General features: G+C 30.6%; 2 protein-coding genes across 2 annotated transcripts; one reads left to right on the top strand and one right to left on the bottom strand.

The window, feature by feature from the left end:
* Positions 1 to 268: 268 nt before the first annotated feature.
* Positions 269 to 2,932, bottom strand: LOC132058551 (threonine dehydratase-like). Its single transcript, XM_059451016.1, has 3 exons — positions 2,473 to 2,932; positions 1,490 to 1,669; positions 269 to 952 (listed from the first exon to the last, which is right to left on the bottom strand). Exons 1-3 carry the CDS (start codon positions 2,611 to 2,613, stop codon positions 797 to 799), a joined length of 477 nt encoding a protein of 158 aa, XP_059306999.1. The 5' UTR covers positions 2,614 to 2,932; the 3' UTR covers positions 269 to 796.
* A 7,458-nt stretch (positions 2,933 to 10,390) lies between these two features.
* Positions 10,391 to 12,727, top strand: LOC132057377 (protein CHUP1, chloroplastic). Its single transcript, XM_059449959.1, is given in 3 exon segments — positions 10,391 to 11,290; positions 11,292 to 11,498; positions 12,169 to 12,727. Coding segments are annotated over 3 exon segments (1,416 nt in total). The 5' UTR covers positions 10,391 to 10,540; the 3' UTR covers positions 12,628 to 12,727.
* Positions 12,728 to 13,703: the final 976 nt, after the last annotated feature.

Genomic DNA, 13,703 nt, shown 5'->3' with positions numbered 1-13,703 from the left:
GTCCTATAGGGTTTTTTAGTTGTGTTATTAAAAATATTATTCGAATTAATGATTGTCATTTAATTCCATTAATTCGGCTATCGGGCTGTTTTTATTGTTACCGCATTAATTCCATTTAATGCATAATCAAGAGGATCTTGTATGTTGTTCCCGTTGATGCTCTTCTTCGTTGACAATGTCTCCGGTATTAGTTACCTTTCCATGAATGCTATTCTCGGCATTACCATTAGATCTTGCTACGCCATTATTTTTTATTTTTAACTGACACGTGTCAGTCACATATTGGTCCACGTGCTAGGCGAGATTTTTACCCATACAATAACCAAATGTTCAAATTGCCCTGTGAAGCCGTTAGTGAAAATGGATGAGGGGAGGGGCTAGTGAAATAGGAAGTTTAATTAATTGCCAAGTGACAAATTGTGATTTTAATAGGCACAAATTGAAGTTCAAAATGAAGCTCTTAGTGAAAAAGGTAAATATCGGCCTAGATTGTAATTAAACAGACGCAAAAATGACTATTTCGCAAACCACAAGGACAATTTTAGATCTTTTTCATATATTTCTTTGTTTGTTAATAATTTCGTCAGCTAAGTTGAAAAATAAAGACAATGTGTATCAGTTTAATTTATTAATGACGAGGACAATTATGAATCTTTTCACTTTAGAAATAATTCTAAAAATGTTTTTTCCTCATTAAAACATGAAAAAAAATTATTCTCCTATATCATCTACATATAATTAAATTTTCCGATCAAGTAATTTCGCTGGATACCACTTTGTCTAAGATGGTCCGCTCCTATAAATACCTTGGCCTATGATGACATCTGAATATCGAATGGTGGGATGAATGTGAGACCTTCTCTTGAGCCAATTTCAATGCATGTGATTGAGCTTCATCAAATGTGTCACCCTCAAGTACTACAGTACCACCCAAATTTGCAACTGCTTCCCTCTTTTAAAATAAATTTCACAATAAGTTATTTATCCTGTTTAAGTTAGTGTGATTTCATTTTGTTTAGTATATTCCAAGAAAAATAATTATTGCTTTTTAAACTTGGAGTGGCAAGTTAGCGATTAGCTGGATTTAGGTAGGTCAAAAATTAAATAGGATAGATCAATAAATTGGTCGTTGTCCAGTCCTGTCCAAAAGTTGGTTGAGCTAAATGTTGAAATGAGTTGGGTGAAGATGAGCTAAACAATGGTCACAACTCATATCACAGCCCGCCGAAATCTGATCAAATTTTAATCTCATTGGTTGTTTTCATGTAACAAGCAACACTAACAAAAACTTTTTTTCTTATTTATTATAGCTATACATAACATATCAAACAAAAAAAGTTTTATTTAAATATAGTCAAACAAATGTTATACTAGCATGTTAAATCTTAAATATCACAAGTTTTAAAAGTCTTTCATCAGTACCCTATCAAATAAGATCACATAAATTAAAACAATTATATATTATTATATAGTATATCCTAATTATTACCTTGATCTCTGGGCTGGTAACAGGCATGACAATTTTAGCAGTACATTGAAGTCTCTGAGCACCTAATACAACTCCTTGTGCGTGATTTCCAGCTGATGCTGTAATAACTCCTTTGTCTAATTGCTCCTTTGTGAGTTTGGTCATCATGCTGTAAGCTCCTCTAAGCTTGAATGAAAACACCTATACCAATAAGCAGTATTTATTAGTCATGACGTAATATTCACACAAAATGCAGATTTTTTTTTTCTCCGACTATGAGAATATCTTCTTTGACAGGCGAAGCTACAATTCTGCCTGCGAGTTTCGCAGAATTTAATAGTTTTGACCCAAATTATATACTTATGTTAAAGATTCACGTAATATATATCCATAAATATTTTATATAGAATTCAGTAGATTGCCTTTTCTAGACTAGTCCAGAATCCATAAAGTTAAAATTCTAGCTATGCCTCTTATCTTGTTTAATATTTTCTTTTTCTTTTTTGAAAAAAAGACAAGAATTAGCTATGAAGTTCATCGCTAACTGTCGCTAAATAGGCCCTAGCTCATAAGATTTTTTGGTAATCTGTCACTAATCTATCGTTAAATAGGATTAACGATGAATTTTGTATTATTGAAATAAAATAGGAAATTCAAGTTAAATCATTTCTAATTATAGAAATGTATCAAATTCTTTTTGGAACAAACTAGTAATAAGGAAAGAATTTAAGTTATATACAACTTCAGTGTAAATATTTGTTTACACTATCAGGTCATTCAATTTTTTATTTTTATAAATTAGCTTCTTTAAAAAGGTGAGATTTGTAATCGTAAAAATAAGACAGATTACCTGTTGTAACAGGTAAAACTGACCTGAGGATATAAAAAAATGTTTACACTAACAATATGCATTACTTAAACTCACAAGGAAATATATAAGTATTATTTTTTTGGAAAGGAGGGAGGAATTTATGTATAAAGAGTGAAGAGTAGAGTAAACATACGGACTGCATATCCTCTCTTTTGAAAAAAAGGTTAATCCCAAGTCTCTTTGAAAGCTTTGTTGCATGCTGCAATGAGGAATCAATCGCTACATCGTACTCTCGAAGCCAATATTTCAAGCAAGTACTGGAACAATTCTTCATTATCGCTCGTTGATCGGATTATTCTCAATCAATTTCCCGGCCTCGACATCTTGCAAGGATGCAGGAGTACTCACCACTGGCGCTGAAGAGTTTGACGGACATATTATAAATTGTGTTATCTTCAACGGCAATGCCGATGGTCTCACCCTAGAGCCGCTCATATGTTGGTACATTTTCATGTTACGGCTAGTAGTAGTCGATATTTTAAATGTGTCGTTGCGGCCAACAGAAATTGGAGTAAATTTGGGGTTGCTGGCAAAATTATGACAAAGAACTTCCATGTCGTACTATGTTTGATCGAAAACTTTACTCACTATGACAGTAGAGAGAAATATTTTTCTAATATCACTTACGATTTTAAAACACTAAATAGATGGGGGGTATATATAGGTGTAAAATTAGAAGAAGGGGAGTTACGTGAACTTCATGCACACTTATGACTCACATAATTGATCATGTACATGCATTTGTTCTTAATTAACACGTGGTTTTAATTTCTTGTACAAAGGACTATGCTGGGGGTTAGATACTTGGATTTCAGACGTCAATTATATGATGTACTATGATGATGAGTTATAGAGGCTAAAAACGTGTTGAGACATACATAGAGTTAAGTAATTAAAAATATGCTCGCTCTTTAATATATATTTTGAGCCTTTAGGGTCGTTTGATTTTAAAAAATAAGGAATGATAAGTGCATAAACATAAACTGCTGCTTTACAATTCCTATCCATGAAAATGGATAATACAGGATAAAATATGAAATTATTTTATCTCGCGTTTGATTGAGTTTTTTATTGCGGTATTAGCGATCCCAAATTAGTTATACCTCAATCATGGTATTAGTTTTATGTCACATTCAATGTTGGATAATAATTGCAGGATAAAATATGAAAATGACGCGAAGATGTCCTTCGCCAAAGCTCTTCTTCTAATTCCCTTTAAAGAAGCCAAGGTTAAAATTTGGAATTGAAGTTTTCCAAGTTTATTTATGTCCCAACCGAAAACAATTTATTTTTATGGCTTAAACCTGAACCTTTAACTAAAAATAAAAGATACCAACCATTTACACTTCTTGGTGGTATCGTACAAATTAATCACGTAATAGTTCGTACGCTATATTAATAAAGAATGAAAATCAATGTCACTTTCCCAATATATGATATCTGATTCCCAATCTTTTGGTTCTGATTATATATTACAATTAAAAAGCTAAAATGATAGAGATAATGGTCAAAAACACATCTGAATTATCATTTTTTTGTGAGTTTTCTACCTGAACGATCAGATGTTTGCGTTTCGTATCTGAACTATCACCAACTATTTATCAAAACACACTTTGACTATTAGCTTATGGTGCATGGTGTACACACTCTTCTTTTTTGTTTAAAAATGGTGCTAAATGACACTCCATGCGGATAATTAAATGAACTAATTGTAAAATTAAAAAATTAAGAAAAACACACCTGAACTATCACTCTTTTGTGAGTTTCCAACACCATCATATACTAGTCGAGGTGTGTTTTAATAAATAGTTGGTGATAATTTGAGTAGGAAAGCAAACGGCTGATAATTCGAATATTGTTTTGATAAATAATTGGTACCGCCCAGGTAGAAAACACAAAAACGATCCGTATAGAAAACTTCTAAAAATCTTTTAATGCCAGGTGTGTTTCCCGTATCTAAAAATGATACTATCAATAATTGTCGTTATTCATTCTCGAAGAGGAAAAGGGTGAAAGAAACATCACGTGGTTCGAATACAAGGAGAAAAAGGTTAAAAAAGTATTTCCAGTAATTGCTGAAAGCTAAGAAGGAAAGGGTAAACACGATTATTTTTTCTCATAAATAACCCAGCTAGGGGGGAAAGGTGAAAGTAACATTAATAATTCACGTGACCGCAGGGCATTGATGTTTGAACATCAATAATGTACCAATCTCAAATAACTTACTTCCTTCGTGGCAATTTATATGATACTCTATTAATTACTAACTGTGTATACAGTCCAAAATCAAAAATATTATTAAGGGTGTGCAGAATTTCATTAATATATACGAATAAAAATGATTTTTGATTTATATACTAGTATAGTTTTTCATTTTTTATTAAGAGCGTTCAATTGACCATTATTCGTTGTATGAGCGTTCGATTGACCGTTATTAGCTGTATGTGGCTACACCATTCTATGCACGGAAAAGAAATGAAGATTTTTAAAATTTGCTGTGTAAAATAAATTCTAGACATCTTCTTACAGATCAAAATGAGAATTTTAAAATTGAATTACTTTTACATATATAAAGATAAACATTTTTTTTTGGACAAATTATGTTTGTCCAACAATAATAACACCAATCTCAAATTAGAGAATTGATGCTTGTTTTTTTATTCGATATTCGATATCTGATATTTGCATTGAAGTTCGATTAAATTTGAAGTTGCAGCGGAATATTTTATTGGGGGTAAAGCGTGCACTAATAAATACGACTTAATATTAACAACTCGAACCGAGATATCTAGTTTAGAGCGAAGAAATACATATTACTTCATCATAATTGATGTAGGTTAATTCAAAAAATTGTCAAGTCTCTAATAAGTGTCCATAAATGTTACGGAAAAGACTCAAATATCCATCCAACTAGAAATGGCTCATTTATGCCACTCGTCAATAGTTTTTCATTTATGCCAGATATAGGAAATGGCTCATTTACGCCATCGAAATATGCGAAATGGCTCATTTATGCCATTCATCAATAGTTTGACTCGATTAAAATGACTCATCCATGCCATTTTTTATTAACGCCCGTTTTATAATACCGTATATGACACATTTTATTAGAGGTCTACGTCGTTTAATTAAACCAGCCCAATTTTAAATACCAAATTAATAAAATATCTGATCCATTAAATACCAAATTAATAAAATATCTGATCCATACACCTTACCCACCTACAACCATAATCTAGTTGGAGGCCACGTGTCATACACTAGTTTGAAGAGCTTTAATGAAATACATGGATGAGTCATTTTTATTTCATCAAATGAGTCAAACTATTGATGAGTGGCGTAAATGAGCCATTTCCTATAGTTCGATGGCATAAAAAAAATTGTCAAGTCTCTAATAAGCATATTTGAGCCTTTTTCGTAGATGTTATTTCAGATTCATGGAATTGGCCCTTCTCTAAGTGTTACATTTACTTTCGCTTTTACTCGTAATTATTAATCTACTTGACAGATCAGCAAACATTAGATATAATATAACGTATACCAAAAGTGACTAAACTTTTTAATCTCAACTAATCGTATGGACTATATGAATATGTTTCGTATTTTGTTTTTGATCACTAATTCCACATAAATTTTAAAAAATTAAAGACTATGTGAAATAATGCAATGCTAGGTCGTGTGACTCGAAAAATGGAAGCCGTTGGTGTGATTTTATGAAATCAATTTCGTACATAACAAAAACGTGAAATATACATTTCAACAAAATGCCAATAAACATATAGTTAAATTTACAATCTACTCCCTCTGTCCCAATTTATGTGGCACCATTTCCTTTTTGATTTGTCCCAAAAAGAATGTCACATTTCTATAATTACAAACAATTTAACTTTATGAAATGATTTACGGTCACACATTTATATAAGATTTGTTTTGGACCGCACATTTCAAAAGTCTTCATTTCTTTCTTAAACTCCGTGGCAAGTCAAATGGTACTACATAAATTGGGACGGAGGAAGTATTAAAGAGCTGATTCAATAAGAACATGTGGCTCTTCACAATTTACAAATTTTCTTGTTCTTAAAATACCTATTCAACTAACATTGGCCTCATTTTTATTTATTTATCATTTTTTTATCTGGGCGGAATGTTGCAATTATACATGCGTTATTAAAGTGACTAAATAAGAGACCATTTTGGTCATTTTTGTCCATAATAATAATAAATCTTTAAAAATTTGCCACTGTATGAAATATCTCAATTTTGCCTTGTCCTATACCATGGAATTATCCAGTTGTTAATCCAATTCACGTTGACCTTCCTTAAAAGTTTTAAAAAAAAGTTGATTCCCAACGCCAAAGTTTAATGATATCAAAACAAAACATTGGGTAGAATTTCTTTATCTATTAACTACACAAAGCATTTATAGTTACCAGTTAAACTAATAACCATTCGACTTACTAACAATAGTTACAAACTGACCTCTCACTTGCTTCGTTTGACTGTCAGGATTTAGCTCAATAGGTATGATATATGTAGTTGAGAATTCATCTTCAAAGAGTTTTATGCATCAAATGAAAACCATTTTATTAGTTTACATTGTTTAAAATCTTAAATCATGAATCTTTTGTTTAATATTTTGAACAAGTTACCTTGGGAATTCAAATGAATAGTATCATGCATAGATAAATAAATAAGAGTTAATATCACCTTTGGCTCCTCAATTATTGATGAATTCTAATTTTAGTCCTTGTGATATGTCTGGCACATTTAAATCTCAATGCTTGAGATGCATTGATCCCTTTGCTTATGAATATCTACAAATTTTTAGCCGGGTGACTTTCATTACCGTTTAATTACCTCATATTATATTGAAAATGTATGCCCGTAACCGGCATTAACTTAAAATAGTCCAAGTTTATAAAGCACTAAAAGTACGTATTTTAATTAAATAAAGGTTAGATATGACAAGGTATATATATATAGTCACAAATAATCAAAATGTGTAATTCCTTAACAATTGCTATGACAGCGAAATTTATGAACCTTCCTTCCCTTCCAATAATTTTTTTTTTAGAAATTTGAGATCCGCGCGTGGGTTCGATTTACTTCCATTGGAACCTATTGATAATATAAAGTTAGTAGCCGATTAGGGAAAAATTTAAAAAGAAACCGTTTGGTGAAAGTACAATCATTTAAATTTAAACAATTCAACATCACTAACTCAACATGCTGCACACTTTTGTTTGCCCTTTATTTATAAGTAAACAATGTGTATCATGATAGGTTCATAATCAGTAATATTATAGATTCGGGGGACCGGAATGTTGCAATTATATGGACCAAAGTGATTAAAGTGACTAAATAAGAGACCATTTTGGTCATTTTTTACCATAGTAAATTAAAGGGCAAAGATTGAAATACTTGTATGAAATATCTCAATTTTGCCTTTTAACAAAAGATACCTTTGGCAATACTCATATTCTTATTGTTAATCCAATTCACGTTGGACCTTCCTTAAAAGTCAAGAACAAAAACAAGTTAATTCCCCAACGCCAAAGATATGAATGATATCAAAACAAAACATTGGGTAGAATTTCTTTATCTATTAACCACACTTATATATAGTTATCCAACAACAGTTAAACTAACAAACTATCTGACTTACTAACTTTAAGTTAGTTACATTTCAACTACACTTCCACTTGCTTCGTTTGACTTTGGTTGTGATTTAGCTCAATAGGTATGGATATATGTAGTTGAGAACTCGAAACATCAATTTTCAAAGAGTTTTTAATACTAAATGAAACCATTTTATTAGTTTACATTGTTACGAAATAAAACCCATCTTAAATCATGAATCTTTTGTCAATATTCTTTGGAAGCAAGTTACCTTGGGAATTCAAATGAATAGTATCATGCATAGATAAATAAATAAGAGTTAATATCACCTTTGGCTCCTCAATTATTGATGAATTCTAATTTTAGTCCTTGTGATATAAGTCTAAGCACATTTAACCTTCAATGCTTGAGATGTGCAAGTTTGATCCCTTTGCATATGAATATCCACAAATTTTTAGATTTGTTAGAGATTAAAGAATCATTCAAGAGTTGTTAATTACCCATTATTATATTGAAAAATGTAATTTCAAGAAAATCAGGGGAAGGGCTAGAATGAAACGGTTTTTTCGAAGAAATGGAACTTTTTCAAAGTTCGGTTCGGCTTTTCGGTTTCGATTTTTTGAAAGTGGGACGAAGCACCGCACAGAAAATTCGGTTCGGTTTCGGCATTTTTTAATTCGGCCTTTTTTTAGCAATTACACACTCTCCATTTATTTCCATTTTTCCTTCTTGAATCGGAGGTTTATGTATCATAGAATGTATAAGAAGGTTTGATCTCCAATTGAACCACTTGAGTGATCATCACACACATACAAAATAATATCTTCTATATACAAAATATAATGTATTATACAACGTATAATAAAATCATACGAGATATATAAATTTTATATAGGAAAAAGTATAATCAAATTATGTGAGTTATATCTAATTTATTATAATAGGTGAAATAAATTATATGAATATTATTCTATTTATCACATATATATATATATAATAAAAATCAACACTCAAATTATTAGTATACTTATATTCAATATCCCGTAGTGTGATATATGAAAACTAAGATTTTATTTTTTATGGAACAATGAAAGAAGTTGAGAATAAGGAGGAAGTAGAAAAGGTAAGAAAAAAGCCTCCTATTGTTAATAAAAAATGTTCCTCTTTGTTTTTGCAGAATGATGAAAGGAGAAAGTAGAAGATAAAAGAATTGGTAAATGAACGAACAGTGACAAATGAAGATTGAGATTATTCCGTGGTGATGTTTTAAGATATATAGAATTTGATTTACTATAAAACATTTAACAAGTGTCATGTAAGTTTAATAACATTTAGTTGCTAAGAGTATGTAAATATTATAATATTATTGTCTACTTATGTTTTTTTCCCCAAAAAAATGCATCTGTATTCATGTCATTTATTAAAAAAAAAAAAAAAAATTAAAAATAAAAAATTAATGCAAAAGTTCAACCGTGAAATTATTATTAAAAAAACCGAAAAAGGATGAAATACTGAGGATTTAAAAAATTGAATTAATTCGGTTGATCCAATTTTTGTGTATTTTATTGTTTATGCCACCCTATCTGCCTACCTTGAGGATATATACTTTAAAAATAGTACAAGTTCTACATAAAGGAAAACGTATTTTAATTAAAAACTACTTTTTTTATGATGAATCATATATATATATCACAAGAATCAAAATCAGAATTTACCAATAACTTAAATCAAAATTGCTATTCTCATACGTCATAGTTACACGAACCTTCTCTTCCCCTTCCAATAATTTGTCTATACAATCTTAGAAACTTCGGAGATCTTACTAAAGGGAAAAGTTGCCCCCATTTACTTCCATTAAAAATATATATGTACGCGTTTATACATTGATAATATAAAGTTAGTGAAGAAAGCACTAGTGGAAAAATTTAAAAAGAAACCAATTGCGAAAGTACAATCATTTAAATTATAAACAATTCAACACTAAATCAACATGCTATTACGTACACTTTTGTGTGGTTTTTTGTGCAGTGTCTGGTACTTATATTAGAGATCGATTAAAAAACTCAAATTGATGCAAAATCTAGTAATGCAATTAGTGTACTTTTTGGTTGAGACTATATATCATAGAACTTTTTCATACCTTGACATTAAGAATGAATAATTACTTATCACTCCACCTCAACCCTTCTTGATAATGCTATTGCATACACACTCACATACATATCATGGTGGAAATCAAATCAAGGAAAATATGCTATTAGTATTAAATATCAAAGTCATAAGGAATTAGATTCCCACAAAAGCACAAACAAAGGAAAGATGAAGAAGGTGTAAGGAACTATTGAGTGGTCAAAAAGCAAACAAAAACACCCTTTTTTTTTCTTTTCTTTTTAAAAAAAAAAAAACAAGATAGCTTAAAGCAAACACATAGGTAAAGAATCTACTAAGCTATAATTTGTTATAAACACCAATTTCTTCACAATGATTCAACCCACAGCAAACAATCCATTTATAGAATCTTGATATTTCCATTTTAACTCTAAAAAAACTTTGGATTAATTCATTAATTCCAATTCCAAAACATGGAAAACAATAGCCCAAAAGTAGAGATGATGAAGCCAGTGTTCCTCAAAGCTGGAATCCCACTAGCCATCACTTTAGCTGGTTACATAATTGCCAAAATCACAACAAAAAAATTCTCAAATTCTCAAATTTCACCAATTCAAGAAATTCCTCATGAAGTCTCAACAAGAAATGAAAGTGGTCATCAAAATCTTGAAAATTCAGAATCTTTTTCTTGTATAGAAGCTGATGATGATGATGATATTTGTTCTACAAATACCCTTCATAGAGATTCATCAGAAAGTTTTGATCAAAAATGTAAATTTCAAGAAAATCTTCATGGGGTTTCAAGAAATGAAAGTGGTCATCAAAATCTTGAAAATTCAAAATCTTTATCTTGTATTGTAGCTCATGATGATGATCAATCTTCTACACATACCCTTTATGGAGATTCATCAGAAAGCTTTGATCTTTTTCAGGATAAATGCAAATTTCAAGACATTGAGGCAAAGTTTCAACAGTATACACACTTGAAAGAGCAAGAAATAGCACTTATGGACATGCAAAACAAGTTGTTATTAGAGATCAATAAAATAGATTTCCTTAGTAAAGAAGTTACACTAATGGAAGCAGAGAGCCAAAGATTTCATAACATGGTAATTGAGTATTTGAGAATTATGGAACTTCTTGATTTGTCAAAATCAGAAAATAGTTTGCTTCACAGAAGAGTTAAGAAGCTTTTGAAGGAGATTAAAGAATATATAAGACTATATGAAGGAACTATAGAACATATCAACTGAATATAAGGAAACTATATAATTATAAGAAATCATATAAGGGCTAGAAATGAAACATCATGTCATCGAAGAAATGGAACTAGAAATTAAGGAGCTGAAAATGGCTATTGAGCAATTACAAATGGAGAAGGTTGGATTACTAAGCAAGCTGGAATTGGCAGAAAATTCAAATGAATCAAAGGTAGGCATTTTTTGATAAGCCTTAATTTTACGAATGGTCATCCAACTGTTAGTTTATTATATCTAAGTCATAAAACTAATTTCTGTTACAGAAAAATAACTCAATTACACCTACATATCATAGAAAATATAAAATGCCGTTCTCATCTCCAATTGAGACCACTTGACTGATCTCATTCACTTAAAAATTCGTATAAAAAATACCAGCTAACAAATTGAACCCTCACCAATAACTAAAATTGTTCGGGGTTGGATAAGCTATCAAATATTGATTAAGTGTGAATGATATATATAGGTGATTTAAGAGGAAAAAGTAGTTGGTTCCTTATAGTTATTTGTTGATTTATCTTTTCTATCGTGACAAGAAGGGAAAACGCAAGTAGACTGCCACAATATAAAATTGTCATGTAAGTATAATCACATCATCAATTCACTTTACATAATACCCACTTGGCACCAACCAGAAAAACAATTCAACTTACATAATATCTACTCATTTTGCATCTTTCGCCGCTTCTTAGTTTCTGTGATATATATGTTTAGGTGAATTATTTTTCGTTACAAAAATTGGTTTTATGATCCTGATACATAAACTGATAGTTGAATGACGATCCATGAAACTAATCCTCCTATTCGTTAATATATTGTTAAAATGTTCCTTGTTTTTGCAGAATGATGTGAAAGTGGTAACTGTAGAAGATCACAAAGAATTGGTAAATGAACTTGAGCAATTGCAGCAGGACAAAGCTGCTGAAGACAGAGAACTTATATACCTAAGGTGGTGCAATGCATGTTTAAGACATGAATTAATGAGAAGAAATCAAGAACAAATGGAACAAGTGAAAAATCATCAAGAAAATAGAGAAATTGTTGAAGAATTTGTACCACAAGTAAATGAGTTAATTATGAGGAGGAGTTTATCAGTGGGGCACAATGCATCTTGTTCAAGTTCACCTATTAATGGAGGCAATTCAAATGATCATTCAAAAAGGAAAAAATTAATGCAAAAGTTCAAGAAATGGGTAGAGGGAAGTGATAAAATGAAACAAGAAGCAAAATGCTTTAAAAGGCATTCTGTTTCTGATCATACTGAGGATTTAATTATGCTTCCTGCAAGAAAGTCATGCTAGTGTCTAATTATTTGTGTATTTTGTAATTTCTTCATATTTGTCTGCCTACATTGTGGAGATTACATTAACATATGGATATGACACAAAACTAATTGACTCATTTAAAGTACATTGTGATCTCCATATTATCTTTGGGTGATTGGCTCAACATCCTCAAGTCAAACTACTTTTTTTTTTTTCATGTCAGATTACTAGTAATATCTTTGGTGATTCTCTTTACATTTTCATTTAAAACAATTCACCAGCACATTTTTATGGCAGTAAATCTAGACCAACTCGTACGTATCTCGACTAATTCATAAATCAACTTACTACAACACATACTGGCACAAGTGCGATAAACTTGCCTATCAAGACTAGAATATAAGGACTCTTATGGAGTGTTGTAGTCAGGAATCATACCTGAGATTTTCTCATATTCCCAAAAAAACAAAAAGAGGAGTCCAATTCTCCTTCTTTAATTTTTTATATTTTATTTTTTTGCTTTAGGCATTTGGTATTGAAAACTCACTAGTTAGACTAAATTGAACTCCCGTCCCCTAAAAAGAGTAAAACGCTCCTTACTAAAAAAGTTCTTCATTTTCGGATGTTAAAAATTAACACGCATTGAGTGTTTAAACCAAAACAGTCAATGATAGACGTGCATTTCATACATGCATTTTTAAGGTGATATGTTTGCTCACTTTAATTTATAAATGTTAAAAAACTAATTGAATTGATGCAAAATACCCAATGCAAGTAAATTTTTACTTTGTTGGTTGAGCAAAATGTGCTACTATAGTTTTTTTCCCGCATAAATTGACATTTGAAAATTATAAGTTCTTAGGTTCAGATTCCAGCAAAAGTAAAACTATCATGTAATTTTTTCATTTGTCCTAACTTTAGTAGACAGAGTTAGCCTGTAAATATATAACAAATATATGTGGCATCGAAGTGCGCCCAAATTGATCGAAGTAAAAAAAATGTGCTAGTGCAGTTGTTTACATAAATAAATAAGTTCAGTCTAAGTTGAACGCGAAATTGTCATAGGTCCCAGTGACATGCACAAATTGTGGTTCATATTGAGGATGTTATCT

Source organism: Lycium ferocissimum, chromosome 5 (genome assembly GCF_029784015.1).
Source record: "Lycium ferocissimum isolate CSIRO_LF1 chromosome 5, AGI_CSIRO_Lferr_CH_V1, whole genome shotgun sequence".
Lineage (NCBI taxonomy): Eukaryota > Viridiplantae > Streptophyta > Magnoliopsida > Solanales > Solanaceae > Lycium > Lycium ferocissimum.
The sequence above is the reverse complement of the archived record's forward strand: the minus strand, read 5'-3'. Positions and strand labels throughout refer to the sequence as shown.